This window comes from Neoarius graeffei, chromosome 28, assembly GCF_027579695.1.
Source record: "Neoarius graeffei isolate fNeoGra1 chromosome 28, fNeoGra1.pri, whole genome shotgun sequence".
NCBI classification, from domain to species: domain Eukaryota; kingdom Metazoa; phylum Chordata; class Actinopteri; order Siluriformes; family Ariidae; genus Neoarius; species Neoarius graeffei.
Genome location: NC_083596.1, coordinates 37,642,874 through 37,661,668, shown reverse-complemented (window position 1 = coordinate 37,661,668; position 18,795 = coordinate 37,642,874). Strand labels below are relative to the sequence as shown.

At 40.6% G+C, this 18,795-nt stretch overlaps 1 protein-coding gene across 1 annotated transcript in view; it reads right to left on the bottom strand.

Annotated features, from left to right (window-relative positions):
• The window catches only part of ttll11 (tubulin tyrosine ligase-like family, member 11), a 74,862-nt gene that overhangs the window by 16,832 nt on the left and 39,235 nt on the right, over positions 1 to 18,795 (bottom strand). Inside the window, exons 5-6 of the mRNA XM_060912349.1 lie at positions 18,229 to 18,324; positions 13,753 to 13,865 (exon numbers count right to left, since the gene is read on the bottom strand). Of these exons, the coding sequence (XP_060768332.1) occupies positions 13,753 to 13,865; positions 18,229 to 18,324 (209 nt within the window). The remainder of the gene's footprint in view (positions 1 to 13,752; positions 13,866 to 18,228; positions 18,325 to 18,795) is intronic.

Genomic DNA, 18,795 nt, shown 5'->3' with positions numbered 1-18,795 from the left:
ACCCAAATCCCTTAAACTAGCAGTTATCAAACCCCTGATTAAAAAACTTGATCTCGACCTCTGTTAGCTGTCCAATTATAGGCCAATATGAAATCTCCCCTTTATCTCCAAGATCCTAGAAAAAGCTGTAGCACAGCAGTTATGCTCACATCTACATAGGAGTAACATCCATGAAATGTATCAGTCAGGACTGACAGTTCATTATAGCACAGAGAAAACACTGGTTAAAGTAGTAAATGACCTACTGTTGGCATCTGATCAGGGCTGCATCTCCCTGCTTGTATTGCTTGACCTTAGTGCAGCCTTTGACACCATTGATCATTCCATTCTCCTGGATAGACTAGAAAATGTTGTAGGAGTTAAGGGAACGGCCCTCTCCTGGCTCAGGTTTTATTTAACTGATCACTATCAGTATGTTGATGTAAATGGTGATTTTTCTAGACATACTGAGGTGAAATTTGGTGTTCCACAAGGTTCTGTCTTAGGCCCACTGCTTTTTTCTTTATACATGTTACCTCTGGTTGATATTATTCATAAGCATGGTATTAGTTTCCACTGTTATGCTGATGACACACAGTTGAACATTTCTGCAAAGCCAAATGAGAGACACCAACTTAATAGAATTGAGGAATGTGTAAAAGACATTAGACACTGGATGCTTATTAACCCTCTGGGGTCGAAAGCTTCGCTGGCAAAGCTCAGCAGGTTTAGAATGAGTAGGTCATGTAGTTAGATAAATATTTTCACGAGTTTATCATACAAGCATGATAAACATATTGACAGAAACTTTATACTTGACACTCTCCTGTGTGCCCACTGCCAAATAATATTATAGTTTTTAAATTACCTAAATTAGATGAAACATAAAACTTGTCATCTTACTCAGTCACACCGGAGTCGGAGCGCCCACTTACACATTCATAAAAAAAACTATTTCACATGATAATGGCATGATAATCACTTTCACTCTTTCGGTTGGTTTCTCTTTCACTGTGGGAACGCCCACCATAAACAGGACAAAATCTGTCAGACATAGTTTGTGCTATTTGTAGGTAAAACTTGTTGCGAGATGGCATGTGGATTTTATGTGCTTCAGATGATTCATTTCATGATTCAGGACAGCAATTCAATTTCAGGACAGCAAATCAATTCATAATTCAGGACAGCAATTCGGTTCAATCTTGAGAACTGCGACACTGATGAACGGTGCCTTTTTTTTTTTTTAACTTCTACTTGATCCAGCCAAAGATCAACTCGAGTAAGTGCAAATATTTCTTCTATTTACTATGGGTAGATCGGTTGATGTGTGTGCACTGTAGTGCATACACAGGAAAAATGGCAGCATTTCTTTCTAAGAGTTAAAAGTATTTTCCTCAGAATAGTTAATTTTGCTCAATTTTGAGTTTAGAGAGTAAAATGTGGAGTTGGAGTGGGAGCAAAATTACAGAGTAATTGTGTAACAGAGTAGGTTGTGGCTCTGAACTGAGTAAAATGGTACAAAAGCTAATTTCAAGACACACTGAAGAGCGTCAAATTCCAAAATAAAGTCAACTACCAGATAAACGAAGCTGTTATAAAAAGCAGTTTTAGGACTGTGCTGGAATGTGTGAAAAAACATTACCTTACCCATTGTGACTTGACCTGATAGGATTAAGAGTTGGTAGTGGGAGGGGTTTTCACTCTCCTCATTGAATGAATTGAATTTTTTTCTATACTTCTCATTGAATACCCCTCCCCCTGCCAACCCTTTATTCCAAAACAATAGGACATTTTTTTTTTTTTTTGATGGCCAGTTAATTGTCCAAATCAGTGTCAGTGTTTAAGTCTAGGCTGAAAACACATCTGTTTAGTCAAGCCTTTTGTTAATTGTTTTTATTAGGTAAAAGGAGTCGATCCGGAGGGTCCTCAGGCATAGTGTGTTTTGGTAAATTGGGATGTATGGATGCTGTCATCCCCCCACTCACTCGGGCTTGTTGACGGTGTAGTGGCTGGATGCTTTACGTTCCAGGGTACCCTCATTGTCTGTGTTACCGTCTGGCTCTCCCCTTTTAGTTATGCTGTCATAGTTAGTTTTGCCGTCATAGTTAGTTTTGCCAGAGTCCCTGCTTGCACTCAGTGCAAAATGTATCCTGTTCTTACTCATTAAGTGACATTGGGCATACTGTACCTGTGTTTTCTCTCTCTCTCTCTTTTCTCTCTATTATTAAAGGCGCTATACAAATAAACTTGACCATAATATCCCAGGCTTGGTATAGACACAATATTAGGGTGGCATGGTGGGGCAGTGGTTAGCACAGTCACCTCAAAGCAAAAAAGATTCTGGGTTCAAACCTCATAGTCACCCAGGGCCTTTCTGTGTGCAGTTTGCATGTTCTCCTCATGCCTGTGTGGGCTTCCTCCCACAGCCCAAAGACATGAGGATTAGGTCAACTGGCTACTCTAAGGCCCTGTCCACACAGCAACGGATTCAGGTGACTCCGATACAATTGCTTATCGTTTAGGCCTGGCGTCCACACGGCACCGGCGTTTTGGGTGCCCAAAACGCAATCTTTTTGAGAACGGGTTCCAGAGTGGAAAGATCTGGCAACGTTGCCGTTGTGAAGTCGTCTGGATGAGTAGAACGGATTTGTTTACGATGACGTCACAACCACATGACTGTGAGTGCTTCACGCCGGGTAGAAGTGTAACGAACTCGATGCGAGTTGTCAACAAATCCTATAACTTGGTTCATGAAACGCGCTTACAAAATATTTTCACTGTGAATATTTATTGTGTAATGGTGCAAAGTGAGAGAGAGAGAGAGAGAGAGAGAGAGAGAGAGAGAGAGAGACTCTGCCCTTAGGGCAGAGTCAATCCCGCCAGCAAAAATAGGGAAAAAAAGGAGCAATCTCACCTCTTCAGATGATGGTTTAAGTCCTACAATACATTCCTCAAAAAGGGCGTAGAAGAGCAAATTAATCCATCAACGTGTAGCATTCAATTTATTCCGGACCATTAAAGACGCCGCCTTCCGCGTAGAATCATACGTCATCCTCGCCGCCATATTGGATAGGTCAAAGCGGAGAATAAAGATTAGCTGCGTTTAACTGTACCAACAGGTTTGCCGTCCAAACGAGATCACATGGGATTACCTTTCACAGGTGAGACTGGAAAAATACTTTTCATTGTATTTGGTCATTATAATGTAATTTTACGAACAGATTTTCCTGACTTTGTGGCTAATATGAAGTCTCGCGCATAATAGTTTATGCGCATGCGTCCTTACTTCTTCTATTGTTCTGGTGTCTCCGAAGGGACCGTCTTACAGCGTCCCTAGAGGTGTGGCATGTGTATTGCATCGTTTTCAGCAAGCGTTGCGTTGCCATATGGACCTGATATTTTACTGATCGTTGCCCATTTGGACGTGATATATTTTTAAATAACATCTCGTTGCCGTTGTCGTGTGGATGTAGCCTAAATTGCCCATAGGTGTGAATGTGAGGGTGAATGGTTGTTCATCTCTGTGCTAGCCCTGTGACAGATTGGGGACCTGCCTAGGTTGCACCCCCGTCTATCAACCAAAGTCAGCTGGGACTGGCTCAAGCTTCCCCCACGACCCTGACGGGTAAATGAATAATGGACATATTAATATGCTCTCTTTCTAGACAGATAACAGGAGAAATAGAGACCATATATCTGGACTGCTGAAACTCCTCAGAGAGCTTTTTTATGACTGATTAGCAGTACACTGAATACAGATAACAAGGTTGCACTTGAGGCAGATGGGGCAGATTGGTTTGACCTGGGAATACAGAGAGTTCTTACACATTCAGGGTTTGTTTGTTTTTTTTCCCCAATGAAGTCTGACAGGCTTGTTTTGATGTCCTTGATCTTAGAACGCACAGTTCTTGTAGTCTAATTAAAAGGAAATGCAAGTTCAATCATTCTGGGTGGCCAGAACATCATTTAAAAAAGGACCTGCTGTCTAAGTGCGGAGTGCTGTAGGCCTGATTTTCAGCAAAAGCATACTAGGAAGCCATGGCCTAAGGTTTTGGTACCAAAAGGTTGCTAGTATGATTAGCTGGACCAGAAGGAATGGCTGAAGTGTCCTTGAGCAAGGCCCCTTACCCCCAACTGCTCCCCAGGCTGCAGGTTTCCCTCACAGTTCAAAGACATGCAGTTAGGTTGACGTGGGGCAGCCTTGGGCTGAGGTGCCCTTGAGCAAGGTACCTAACCCCTGACTACTCCCTGGGCACTCTGGTGTGGCTGCCCACTGCTCTGAGTGTGTGTGCGCGTGTTCACTGCTTCAGATGGGTTAAATGCAGAGGATGAATTTCACTGTGCTTGAAGTGTGCATGTGACAAATAAAGGTTTCTTCTTCTTCTTAATATGTTGTCAACAATCACGTATTCCGTTGGCTATTATTTCCTTTCAGACAAACTCCGACTGGTTTCGCGTGTAGACTCATCCGTGTTGGTAAACGACATTATAGAGACTAAACTTTTGTTCCAACACATAAGGACTCGGACTTACTCGAATTTTCGACTGGCTTACTCCAGTCCTTGTCAAGGAATGACCCTCTGCTTCCGGCACGTGACTTTACGTGATCAGGGCCCTTCAACCTATTCTAAACAAAGACGGGGGGAGGTTTTGGTTATCGATGATCTTTGACCCTCTGCTCCAATCACGTAAAGTCACGTGCCGGAAGCAGAGGGTCACTCCTTGACAAGGACTGGAGTAAGACAGTTGAAAATCTGGGTAAGTCCAATTGGTTTGTTTTTGCATGTTTTCTTGTTGGTTTGACTACGTATGACAGTCCTCTCTTATTTTTATTAATTTTTCACCTGTTATACACCACTTCCAGACTCTAAGAATATTACATAGCACCTCATAGTGGAGATATTTCAGCTTGCTTATGACAGTGAGTGCATGAGTGAGTCAGAAAGGCAGGTCCATAAGGTGCTTTGCCAGTCCACAAACATCCTTAGCTGAAACATCAGTAATACAGTATTTCCATTATGCATAAGCCCTGGGAATTGTGTGGGAAGTGTTTCTAAAAACTAAACTCCATTTCAACAATTGCAGGAAGCCATCGACCATGCATTGCACCTATATTCTCTGTTCTAGTCACGATTATGCAAAACAAAGGCAGTGAAATGCCCACGCACAATTCAACTTTCTCACTTCTGCAGAGTTGTTTAAACTCATCTCATCATCTTATTCTCCCTTAAGCTTTTAGTAAATGGTAAAGTTGGATGGTGATGTTTCTTGAGACTGAAGTAAATTTTGATGCTCCATTTAATTTAATTTAATAGATCATTTGAGATAAGAAAGTAGACACAGACAACACGCATAAGAAGGCGAATTTGAAATGCTTGGTACTGGTGATCCGAAAAAGAGCGCACACACAAAAACCATGCACACACGTACACAGTAGAGCTTGATTAATCTGTTTTCATTTCTGGTTCTGTGACAACCCAGCTCAAGACAATAGCCCTGGTTTACAAATCATCAACTCCAATCAGATGAATAAACCAGCAGACAAATACTTGTAATGAAGTGCCTCCGTCATGCAGTCACACAGTCAGACACACACACCCCTCACCCATCTATCGATACAATACTTACCTGAGAAACAGCAACTGAATTTTTATTTTTTGCAATTTTTTTGTCGAGTTTATCAAACAATTTGTGGACACATTTGCTTCTAGTGGTTACAGGTTTTTGATACAGAGGTGGACAAATTGATAACCTGGGCACCTGGGACAAGTAGATACTGTGTCTGGGTTTTTCTTTTCTTTTTTTGAGCAAGTTTGTTTAACAAACAGAGAAAGAAAATAATCCATATTCCTTACTCTTTTACAAAACAAAAGTTTTCACTCGGTATACATGATTAAACTTAACAGTATACATTGTTACAAGGAATGTCAATGCTGTAACTATCAATCAAGCTTCCGAGTGCTGAAACCTGCTGCACTACACACATCGGACGACGTGTGATCTGGCCGACAGCAGAACAGATTTACAAGGCAGATTCATTTTTTAGTCTGTGTTAACACACATGACTAGCTAACTACTTAGCCATGTTATTACACTCACCGGCCACTTTATTAGGAACATCCATCCACCTGCTGTTTGATGCAGTTCTCTAAATCAGCCGACCCCTTGACAGCAGCACAGTGCGTAAAATCATGCAGATACAAATCAAGAGCTTCAGTTAATGTTCACTTCAAACATAAGAATGGGAAAAATTGTCATCTCTGCGACTTTCACTGTGGCATGGGTGTTGGTGCCAGATGGACTGGTTTGAGTATTTCAGAAACTGCTGATCTCCTGGGGTTTTCACACACAACAGTCTCTAGAGTTTATACAGAATGGTGTGAAAAAAAACAAAAAGACATTGAGTGAGTGACAGTTCTGCGAGTGGAAACGTCTTGTTGATAAGAGAGGTCAGAGGAAAATGGCCAGATAGGTTCGAGCTGCCTGGAAGGACATAGCAACCAGGGTTCTAACTAGGCCTTTTCAGCATATCGGGTCGATACGCAAGGTTTCCTTACAGCTACATCCACAATACTGCCGACACGCCTGTAAAAGTTGCCGCTACACTAATAAAAATAGGCATATCAGATGCTCACTGGCCATGCTGTGAAAATTGTGTATGCAGACAATCATCTATTACCCTGTCCACACTAGGGATTTTGTACCGATACGAAACTACTTTCGTACCGCAACACCTGTCCACACTAGCAACTATACCGGTACTGTAGCGGTATAACTGTATCGGTACAAAACCCACAAATGTATGGGTTTTGTATCGGTACTGTAGCGCTTCGCTGTAGTGTGGACAGATGAAGCGGTTCTGTATCGATACAAATATAATGCGCAAGCGCAATGAACCATTCCTACTTCTTCTGGGTTATTCATACAATACAATACGCACGTGCTTTCCAGCTGTAAATAAAACGTAAAAATGGCTCAAAACGACCGTGGAGCTACATGGAGCAAAGAAAGGGGGGAGAAAGGGAGAGGGGGAGGAAGAGGGGGAAGGGAGGGAGGGAGAAAGAGGGAGGAAAAAAGGAGGAAGAGGGGAAAGAGGGAGAAAGTGAGGGGGGAGAAAGGGAGATTCGTTTTCTTTGTTTCTTTCTCAACTGCCTCGCGCGTTTTATAAGATTCGACTGAATAAATGACCACCAGAAATACAGACTGTACATTGACAACAAAAAGCACACACACGTTTCATCCGCCATATTCTCGGAAGGAAGTTACTCGGTAACCACGTAAACATTTTGCACACGCGCATTTCAACTTCCGTGAAAGAAAACCGCAAACATTTCTCGCTAGTGTGGACAGATGCACTAAACTGTACCGGTATACTTTGTATCGATACAGTTATACCACTATCATACCGGTATAAGTGTGAACACAGCATAAGTTTCCAAATCTGTCACTGCTTAACTCTTGAATATTTTCTATCACAAATACCACCATTAAAAAGCTTATAGCTTCTGCTTTCCAAAGAAATACATGTCGTTAAGATCTGTTCAATACTTTGGGAGTAATGGCAGGTTGAAAATGGTACAACAGAATACACTCTCTGCTCGCCTGACGTCGGGAAACTGCCGATGATTTTTGAGTCACGGGAAAGCAGTCAGGCTCTCTTCTGATCAGTTTCCGACTGGATTACTCGTGAATATCAGATAACTTTTATAGGGATATTCTCTAGCGCTCACTGTTTCTGATGAAGTATTCAGCAACATTTTCCATCTGCTAGTTCTAGTTTTGATGTTATGATTCACGGGAGACTTAAGGGTGAGTTTTCATAGCTTTACCTGCTTATTTTTTTTTTTCAAATCAAACTGATTCATGTAAATAAATAACTATTTTGGAATATAACTAGTTGTTTTGATGAAAAATATTGACAGCTTAGTGGTCGAAAATTATATTTCTAAAAAACGGAAGTCAGAAATGCGAGTGTCAATTTCAATGCAATTAATTGGAATCGTTTATTGGCTGTGGCTCACACAGTCTTTTCGAGGTTAGCCTTGAAAGTTGTGAATATTAATTGTAATAAGGATCATTTATATTCTTTAATATAAAACACTAGTAGGCCCTACTTTTGAGAAATACAAAGCCCTACAGAGCACTAAGAAAGTATTAAAAATAATCTTTTTTTTTTTTTATTGAGTGTACCGATTTAACACACTGCAAAAAAATGAATTTGAAGAGAAAATTCCTTAAAGCTCCCATGGCATGGTGGTTTGTTGATGCTTTAAACGGGCTCGTGGAGGTTTCCGGATGTTATATCCGCAGCCTTTCTCGAAATGAACCCTCGGCACGTAGATATAGCCTCCTGGGAGAAAGCCCCATTTCAGCGCTTTTCCCAGTGCGTCGTTTTGCTAATGAGAAGCAGGAGGCGGGGAAGGGTAGAGGGTGGGGGCGGCTCTTATCATTAATATTCATGACATGTAAACGTGTTACTTCTGATTGGCTAACAGCACTGTGACGCTACCTCCAGTGGGTCAGAACAAGCGGATGTGGGTGTCTTACTATGGCGAGAGAGAAGGAACAAACCGCGAAGGGAAAAATACCGCGCGCTGACGTCATTAAGGTGCGACGCGAGGAAATAAAATAAAGTCAACAAATGTTTGGGTTTTTACTGAACAAACAAACAAATAAAATGAACGAGTGACTTAAAAAAAGAATGCGGGTGTCTTTGTAAAAACTGTTTTGATTGGCTATTATAACAGAGCATGCTGCATGCTTTTTGGTTTTGTAGCACAGAGTACCTGGCTAACTGCAGGAAGCGGTTAGCTGCACAGCTAATGTAGCCATTGCAAGGCTAACGTGGCACCGATTTTAAAACACGGCAAAACGACTTAACAGTTATACACTTACTTGTTCGCTGTTTGTGGCTGATGCGGCAGGGATGCTTGGTACGGACCCAGGCTTCAGTGACAGTTGATGTGCAAAACCTGCCCTGTACTGTCCCAAGTTGTGGAAACATTCATCAGGAAAATGTTTCCGACAAACATACACCGTCTTAGGTAGACTCGACGGCGTATTATTGGAGTAAATAAAATTAAGCCACTGCGTCTTCAGGGGCTCTCCCGTCGGCAGTAAAAACAGACTCCTTTCTGTGTTGTCACATCCATGTACAGTGCAACTTCCATGTTTGGTGGCAACTTTTGAGCTGGGCGGGCAATCCATACAGTGAGTGGGAATCCAGAGGGGGGGCGTGGGGATCATCTCTCTTGCTGACGTCGGCAAGGGAAGAGTTTATCAACGCGCCGTTTTGACGCGCCATTCTCAAATGTTGGGCATAGTTTGGTTTACACATTATGAAATTTCTAGCCACTGGGGTGACTTAAGAAGGTCAGAGGAACTCATTTTAACATTAAAAAAAACCTCAGAAAGTGAAAATTTCATGCCATGGGACCTTTAATACTAGTGAAATTATCTTGCTGCATGGACAGATAATTTTACTTGACAAGACATCTTGGAATAAACTGGTTACAATCTAGAATTAGTTTTAATAATCTCAGAGTTGGTGTCTTGTATTTTTCTGATAGGAAATGCTAGATTGTTTCAACTACATTCAAGATATTCTAACTTGTTAAGATATAATTTTTGCAGTGTAGAAGAATACAAATTGAAACTAGAAAAGCCCTCTGAGAGCACAGACCTTCTGCCAAGAATCCTTTAAAAAAAATCTGGGATCCAGAAGGTGATCCGGATCACCGCCAAAATTTAATGGATTGTTACTTGTGCCCAGTCGCACCTCTGGAAAAAATTTCAGAGCAATCCATTCATTACTTTTTCCATAATGTTGCTAACAGACAAACAAACAAACAAAGAAAACGCTACCGAAAACAACCTCCTTGGCAGAGGTAACTAATTCTAGATTGTAACCAACTTATCCCAAGATGTCTTGTCAAGTAAAATTATCTGTCCGTGCAGCAAGATAATTTCACTGGTATTAAGGAATTTTCTCCTCAAATTCAGTTTTCAGTTGTTACCTAATTAGCATAATTAATCCTAATTAAATACTACTTTGCATAATTGTTTTTTACTCATTTTTCAAATTTTGTATTCAGTATACAACCATCTATGTGCCTGCCAATTTCCATGTAAATATCTTGAAAAACAAAGTTATTCAGAAAAAGCATTTGGTCTCATTTGTTAATGGGGCCCATTTTGCACCAAGTTATCCTAATACTTTCTAAAAATGAAGCCTTTTTTTCAATCTTTGATTTGTAATATCTCAAGAACGGATAAACATTTTAATTCTGTGAAAAGTATGTTGTTTATAGGGTGACCATTTCCATAATACCAAAAAGGAGGACATTATTTGGATGGGGGGTCTGGGGGCCCTCCCCCAGAAAATTTTGTATTTCTTAGATGCAATTTCCTGCATTCTAATCAATTTTAGGGTGAATAATGGCAAATCCCATCTGATTCATAGCCCTCAAATTTTTATGTAAACCACAGTGGCAAGATTGAGAATGGATTATTTTTATGCAAGTCACTCAAGTTTGGTGAAATCAACATCGCAATTTTGTAGGGTTAAAGATTATGATTGTGGGGGAAAAAAGAGTAAGGTCAAAGCATTCATAGTATTTATTATAATTCATGTATTAGCTCTTAATTGGCTAGAACACACAGTATTTATATTTATTAAAAACATTGTGGAGTTAACAAACCACTGAAATTAAACTTAAGGTGCTGAGTACCAAAAAGCACAACATTTGTAGATTCTCAAAGAACAAATAGGCAACATAACCAGCAACATTATAAAACGTTTTAAAACAGTATATCATGCTTCAGTCTTTCAGTGTCTTCAGAATTCATAGTTGTCTTTGTGCGTGTGTGTGATCAATACTTTTGACGTAGCCTGGCCAGGCCAGTACAGTTGAATGTGTTAGCATTGCTATTCGCCTCGGCATCATCAAAGTCGACTCGTCTGCTGACAGAACTGTCCGAAATAAATACAATCCTCTCCGTGTATCTGTTGTAGTAGATGTAGATATAGTAGATGCGCATTTGCACTGTCATCCATATCCTAACAAGTTAAGTTGTGAGCAGCTGGTCTACCGGACAGACTCGTGTTTCCAATTCCCAGCCAGGGCCGGGGGGGCAGGGCACTAGGCACGCGCCAGGAAGATCATCAAAGGATAGAGCGCAACGCGTTCTAGAACGCAACGCCTCGCGGTGCGGAGTTCGCATTGCATGCCAAAAAACATCGAGCCATAGACTCTTTATTGTAGATTACTAGTGTGCAGCACAGATCTGCAGTTTCCCTACAAAACGTTATTCTAGAACTCTGCTCTTCCAGTCTGGCAAGTCGATATTATATAATTCCGCTCATCGTCTCTTAAAGGAGGACAAATGTGCGTCCGGCTTGATGCTGCACTGGACGCCGGACAAGACATTGAAAAGATGGATAGCTGCCCAAGTAGTTCCGTGTGGAGACAGTCACTGATCATGCTAGTCCGGTTTACCTCCTTCCCTATGCTGTGTTCGTGGTAAAGTGCCATCCGTGCTAAGAGGCGCTTAGCGCCATGCACGTAATCCGTGCTGGTCCCCGAGTTAGATCTGGATAGTCATATATTGTAAATGAATGGCTGAAGCTGAAAATAAAGCTGACACTTGGTGAACATAAACTGGTCGTCTTATTCTTATTCCATAAATATAGTTGAATATTAATTATAACTAGAGACAATTCCCCTGTGGGAAATCGTGAGAGTGATGCAGTGGCCGTAGCAGTCACTATCGCAGGAGTTGTACTGTACTGTGTGAATGTGTGACTTGCTACGATGCTATGATCATGTGTGTTTGGAGAGAGAGAGAGAGAGAGAGAGAGCAGCCCCTCCCCCATCTGCTCCCTGACTGGAGCTGGTTGCTATAGTTACGGTGCCTCTCAACTGCAGAGCAGAGACATATACTATAATATTACATGAAAAGAGAGCTTTTTCTCAGATTTTGTTCTCCGAACAACGGTGATTTACACGAAAACGAAAGGAGTTATTCACAAAATTCTTTCACATTGAGCGTTACAAGGCTCTCATGAACACGATGTAATTTTTTTGTCCCTAGTGTAAAAAATGTGGACAACAGAGCGAGTTAAAAACAAGTGACATTTCTGATTTTGTAGTAAAATCGCTGTCAGGATTATAATGGGAGTCAATTGGGCAGATCGGCTGTCCTCTTGTTACTTTCAGGCTTCTCATTCAAAAACTGTAAATCCTATCGTTGAGGTAGACACATTGTGTGAATCAAGACAAGTGTGACTCCAACTTTTGAGAAAATTGTGTGTGTAGAGTGAAATTTGTGGCTGAAAACACAGTTTTAATGAGAAATTTAGACCTTTTTTTTCAAGCTGTCTACACTAACTTGCTCACCTCCACTCTAAGCTCACCCCATAGACACCCATTATAAAGTCTGAATTTCTCCAGATTTGATCATGGTGTTTGATCTGTGACTGATCAAAAAGTATACAACCTAGCAAAAAAGTTGAATGCCACATCCACACAGGAGAATTTTGTCTCCGTTTTAAAGTTTGAATCATGTCTCTAGGTGAAAGCATGCCAGAGCAGCGGATGTTTGAAAAACGTTGAAAATGTGCGATTTTTTCAATTAATTCCCATAGAAATGAATGGGAAATTCTGTGAGATTTTTTTCGCGACTATGTCACGAAAAAAATCATAGAATGCTGAACAAAGTAACAGCATAGCGAAGCCGATCAAGCCGCACTTTTTGATGTATTGTTTGTCTGTGTGCGATGTACGGTTATTGGGTTATAAAAAATCGAAATTTGTACGGAAGATGAAAAAGTGAAGAACAAGAGTTTGCTGTGCTTTGCACTGCAAACTATTGACTCCCTATATGAGAGTCAATAGTTTGCAATGCATAGCACGGCATCACTAATAAGTCTTCAATCAGAGCAACTTTTGGCAAAAAAAAAAATCTCATTACCAAAAAAAGAGTGACTTTCAGGGAGGCCTGCAAGTGCCAGGAAATGCACTAGAATGCATCTCCGAGCATGCAGAACCCGTGAGCTTTTGGGGGGCTAAGGTGGCCCCCGAACTCCTGGCTGTTATGACGGGTGCCACCACGCTGATATGTTGGTCTAGTTTGAACCCTGAGCAACTCTTTACAACCGTGGTGAGCAGAAAAGCATCTCAGCATGCAAGAGCAGAAGACCACATTGGGTTCCACTCCTGCCAGCTAAGAACAGGAATCTTAGAACCAAGAACAAGTTCTTAATAATGTGGCCAGTGAGTGTACATCACATCTGTTAACAGTTTTTAGCCTGGCTTTTAGGCTTCCAGGCAAACAAAACATGGGACTCTTAAAGCACACTGGAGCTTCCATTTGCCCAATGGACTAGCTAATGAATTCACAGTTTGTCCTATCATTTGATGATATTCTTAAGCTCCGGCCTATTTCTATTAGTATGGTTGCGATGAAAACAACAAAGCACTTTAGTGCAAGTCTCTCTGGATAAGAATATCTGCTGAATGCTGAAAATGTAAATACAAAGGTAGCATGAGCAAAGGTTCAACAATGTGGAGAGGAAAAAGTGAAATAGAATGATCTACTCTTCTTTACTATACTACAGACACGCAGTAGATGTGCAAGTAGGAGCAGGTCACAGGACCCTTGATTTCACGTTCAGATTTTCCTCATCGCTGTTTTAAGTTTTTGCCTCTAACCATTATGACCATCTGTGTCTTGCGACAGTCTAGTGACCTCTGACAGAAAAAACACACTCACGTGGGTGGCTTCTTCTGGATCGGATCCATTAGGCGCAGTGTATCTCTAATGACACCTACTTTGACTTCCTCGTCTACTGGACTAGGTACGTACTCAAAAACACCAGGTGACACCTGGAACATTGAAACATAACACCAATAGTTAATAGTGGCGTTCCAATAGGTGTGGTTTTTAAACAAAGTATTGAAGTTGCATATAAGAACAACTCGATGTAAAATCTTAAAACAAAAAAAAAAGTTTAATACTTGGCAAATATTAAAACATTCGGATATGAACCAAGACAATGCGATATAGGACAATGGGAACAATGGAAAATGGATTTTATTTTAACAGTTATGACTTTTCCCTCCATTTCCAAACCGCATGCTATTATAGTCGAGTATATGAAAATAGTATGAAACCTATGGACATATTGCTATTTTTGTCCAGTCGTCATCAAAAATCAGACAAGTTTTTTGTGACTCCAAACTAATGGCATGCCAAAATATGTTTCAGGCTCTCTTAATTGCTGTCTTTCTGCTTCAATCATATAAACACACAGGCTATGGTTTGCACAAAGGTAAAAGTAGGAGTGACCCAGAACCAAATCACCATGAAGGGGCTCCGGTCTGCTGCCCATTTCAGTATAACCCGCACATGGATAGCAATCCCAGTGATGTACGCAGCAATGCCTGCACTGTCCCCACGACATCACTCAACATAAACACTGGCCCACCAATGGCTCAGAGAATGGCCAGTACTAGTAGAACTGTTTACTTTTCTCCCAGTATTTTTTTCTAACAAGATGTAATTTCCTTGTAATTCAAAAACAGCCTAAACTTACGCAGCCACAGCCAATACTCTTGGCTGAGGTCAGCGAGGAACGGAAGGCCAAAGTGGACATAGCTGTCCGTTGCTGACCTTGTGGAGACAATGCTACATTCAGTTTTGGGGGAATTAATAAATACTAGAAATACACTCTGAAGGTTTGGCCATCCAGAAAGCCTCTTTTTAGAAAAAAAAAAATAGTCCTCTATTTCAGCAGTATGGGGATTCTCAAGAATTTCTCTCTCATTAGGGCAGACCATTTGTGTCCCAGCTGATGGAGGGTCTACACCCTCTGGCAGGTAAAACATTTGCAAATCTCAGGTTGCTACATTTTAACCAGAAATTGGATGCTCTGTGACTGGAACTTCATTATGTGTTGTTTACAGTCTTGGCAGGCTCCCACATTTTTTTTTTTTAGCAACAGGAAGCTCCAATTCTACATGTTCTCTATTCATTAATATGCCCAACATATCCAGGAGCAATGGAACAAATTTGTTCCATTGTCCGCAAAGACCCGAGAGAGGTCCAGCATATCCTCATATTCCAGGACTTACATGTACATGGGTGACAAAGGAAAACACTAACATAAAAAGTGTCTTTTTCAAGGTGTTAGTGTTTGTTGTGGTCAATGAAAAGCTACCAGAATGGCTTCAACTACATATATTCTACAAGTCTTTGGAATCATACTGGAGTGATAAATACTATTCTTCCAAAAGTAGTTTTTCCTCAGAGATTTTCTCAGTTGTTGTTTTGATGGCAGTGACAGAAAGTGTTGTCTAACATGTTGGTCCAAAATCTCCCACAGGTGTTCACCTGGGTTGGGACCTTGTGACTGAAGGCCATAGCATATGAATTACATCGTTTTCATCATCGCCATCAAACCATTTAATTTGCCCACGTGCCCCGTGGATGGGATGGTGGAGTCATCCCAGAAGAGAACATGACTACCAGGATAGAAAGGTTTCATCGGAGGATAAAGGTGATTAGTCAGAATATCTTTCTACTGATTTGCAGCGACTCAAGTGGACTGAAACCATGGCAGTAAAATAGATCCTACAGCATACTACAATCTCACTGCAGGTCAGGCATTCAGGCCTATACTGTTCTCTCAGTGTGTGCCACACATATACTCACTGTTATCCCTCATCGTCATTGGCCTTTCCTCTGCCCATGTTGGGCTCTCATGTGTGAAGCAGCTCCAAGTTTGGAATGGAATTTCCTTGGGCAGTCTGAGCAGGGAATTAATGCCGTATTACACAGACGCACTCAAGGGCGAACCCTGATGGACTGGGGTTTCGGCCTTCACTGCAACATGGTCTCCATCTGCAGTCTTAATGTCTTGTTTTGCCATAGATCCAAATGGAGAGTGGGCCAAGGATTCTGATCTGGTCTTCTGCACAGCCAGATCTGTATGAAGCGCAGATGTAAGAGACAAGTCCATTGGCGATAGGTGGAGAATGATGAGGATGAGCTCCAACATCGCTGTCAGTCCTTAGTTCGAAGTTTATATGAATGGCAGTGGAATCACGATAGTCATTTCTCTTGCGAAGCTACAGGGTAAAGCAGAGATTCGGCAGCAATTTCCCCAACTGAGCAGCCATTTTTTATGGACTGTTATTCCTACATATCAGACTAATTCCAGCATCATGATCATTGAATATAAGTTTTTGTCCAGAATTTCTAACATTATTTATTGACATCTTTCGCCTTGATCTAAATGTACATGTCACTTTAGTTACCGTTCTGATTGAAACCCAGCCAGCTGAGCAGCCTTTGTGACTGAAACTGCTGCCATCTGTGCCTCCTGCCATCTTGAACAAGGTCACCTGGGCCTGCCCAGCATTTTTTTTTTTAATTTACAAGACGCAGATCCTGGTAGGTTGTTAATTGCTTAATTGTATCATGCATAACATCTTTCTAGAAGCATCTGTTTCTCCAAATACTTTTTACGGTATTTGTCTACATACACTACCGTTCAAAAGTTTGGGGTCACTTTGAAATTTCCTTATTTTTGAAAGAAAAGCACTGTTCTTTTCAATGAAGATCACTTTAAACTAAATCAGAAATACACTCTATACATTGCTAATGTGGTAAATGACTATTCTAGCTGCAAATGTCTGGTTTTTGGTGCAATATCTCCATAGGTGTATAGAGGCCCATTTCCAGCAACTCTCACTCCAGTGTTCTAATGGTACAATGTGTTTGCTCATTGCCTCAGAAGGCTAATGGATGATTAGAAAACCCTTGTGCAATCATGTTAGCACAGCTGAAAACAGTTTAGCTCTTTAGAGAAGCTATAAAACTGACCTTCCTTTGAGCAGATTGAGTTTCTGGAGCATCACATTTGTGGGGTCGATTACATGCTCAAAATGGCCAGAAAAATGTCTTGACTATATTTTCTATTCATTTTACAACTTATGGTGGTAAATAAAAGTGTGACTTTTCATGGAAAACACAAAATTGTCTGGGTGACCCCAAACTTTTGAACGGTAGTGTACCTACAGTACAAGTCAAAAGTTTGGACCAGGCTTGTCTGACTCGTACCCTAATTTTAAAGACTCGTGACTTGACTTGGACTTGAGCACTGATGACTTGGACTCGTACAATAACTGCGTTCGGACTCGTAAACTGGAGACAAGGACTCTGATTTTTTTATTTATTTTTTGTAGCATGCCATAATAATTTAGCATAAGAAATTTATATCTACATTAATTTTTGCATGAATTTCGTGCAAGCGTGTCACACCTGCGCGCCTTGGTGCATGCATCAGATAAGACTCCCGGGTGCGCTCTGGACAACGTGTACGCTAAGCAGACTCTCGTGCGCGTACACTGTAAACGGTTTCACATAAAGGCAGCAACAGCCACTGTCAAATGGTGCAGTTGGAGTCTTGTTCTCAGACTCGACTCGGATCAGTAGTGGACTCGGCTCAAAAATTTCTTTAAATGACTTGGATTTGAACACTGGGGACTTGAGACTGGACATGAGGTTTAGTGATTTGACTACAACACTGGTTTGGACACCCCTACTCATTCATAGGTTTTTCTATATTTTGTATTTTTTACATTGTAGAACAATACTGAAGATATCAAAACTATGAAATAACATATAGAACATATATGGAGTTATGTGGTTAAAAAAAAAGTAAAAAACAAACAAAACAAAAAGTTTTGTGTTTTAGATTCTTCAAAGTATCCAGCGTTTACCTTGACACTTTGCACACTACTGGCATTATCTTAACCAGCTTCATGAGGTAGTCACCTGGAATGCTTCTGAATTAACAGGTATGTCTCGTCAAAAGTTAATTAGTGGACAATGTTCTTGCCTTCTTAATGCGTTTGAGATCAAACAGTAAATAGTAAAGAATAAACACACAGTAAATAGCCCTATTCCACAAGAATGATGGATGTTGTTTCTCTTTACTTTGTTGAACGGTTCTTGACATAATATGGATTACTACAGTTACTGTAGTAATCCATATTATGTCAAGAACCGTTCAACAAAGTAAAGAGAAACAACATCCATCATTATTTTCAGATATGAAGTGCCGTTTAATTAATAAAAAAATAAACAAAAAGCATTGAATTAGAAGGTGTGTCCAAACTTTTGACTGGTACTATATATTATAAGAAGTACTGGATTTCTTGTTTATGCACTGGTCATTATCACCTCCTGTTCATGTTCAATCCTCATGCTTGGATTGGCGTTGACCTCCAGCAGAACAGGCTTCAAGTTCTTCATCAACAGGATGTCAAATCCCAGGATCTACAAATTGTTAATAGGATATGGTATTGTTCTTCATTTATCATTGTTGTCATGGTTATACTTCAACATGGTTGCATAATATTATGAGCATCAAGTAACGACCTTTTTTTCATTTTTGACTCAACCTCATAAGGTATGTTAGCTTGTATCTGAAATTATCATTGTATGTACAGTACTGTGCAAAAGTCTTAGGCACATGTAAAGAAATGCTGTAGACCAAAAATGGCTTAAAAATAATGAAATGTTTCAAAATATTATTTAAAAAAAAAAAACAGCAGTAAGCCATAATAAATGAAACAAAGTCAATATTTGGTGTGAGACGACCCTTTGCTTAAAAAAAAAAAAATAATAATAATGATGATGATAATAGCAGTCTCAGGTCCAATGAGTGCAGTTTTATAAGGAAATGAGCTGTAGATTTTACTGAGCATCTTGAAGAACCAGCCACAGTTCTTCTGGACACTTTGACTG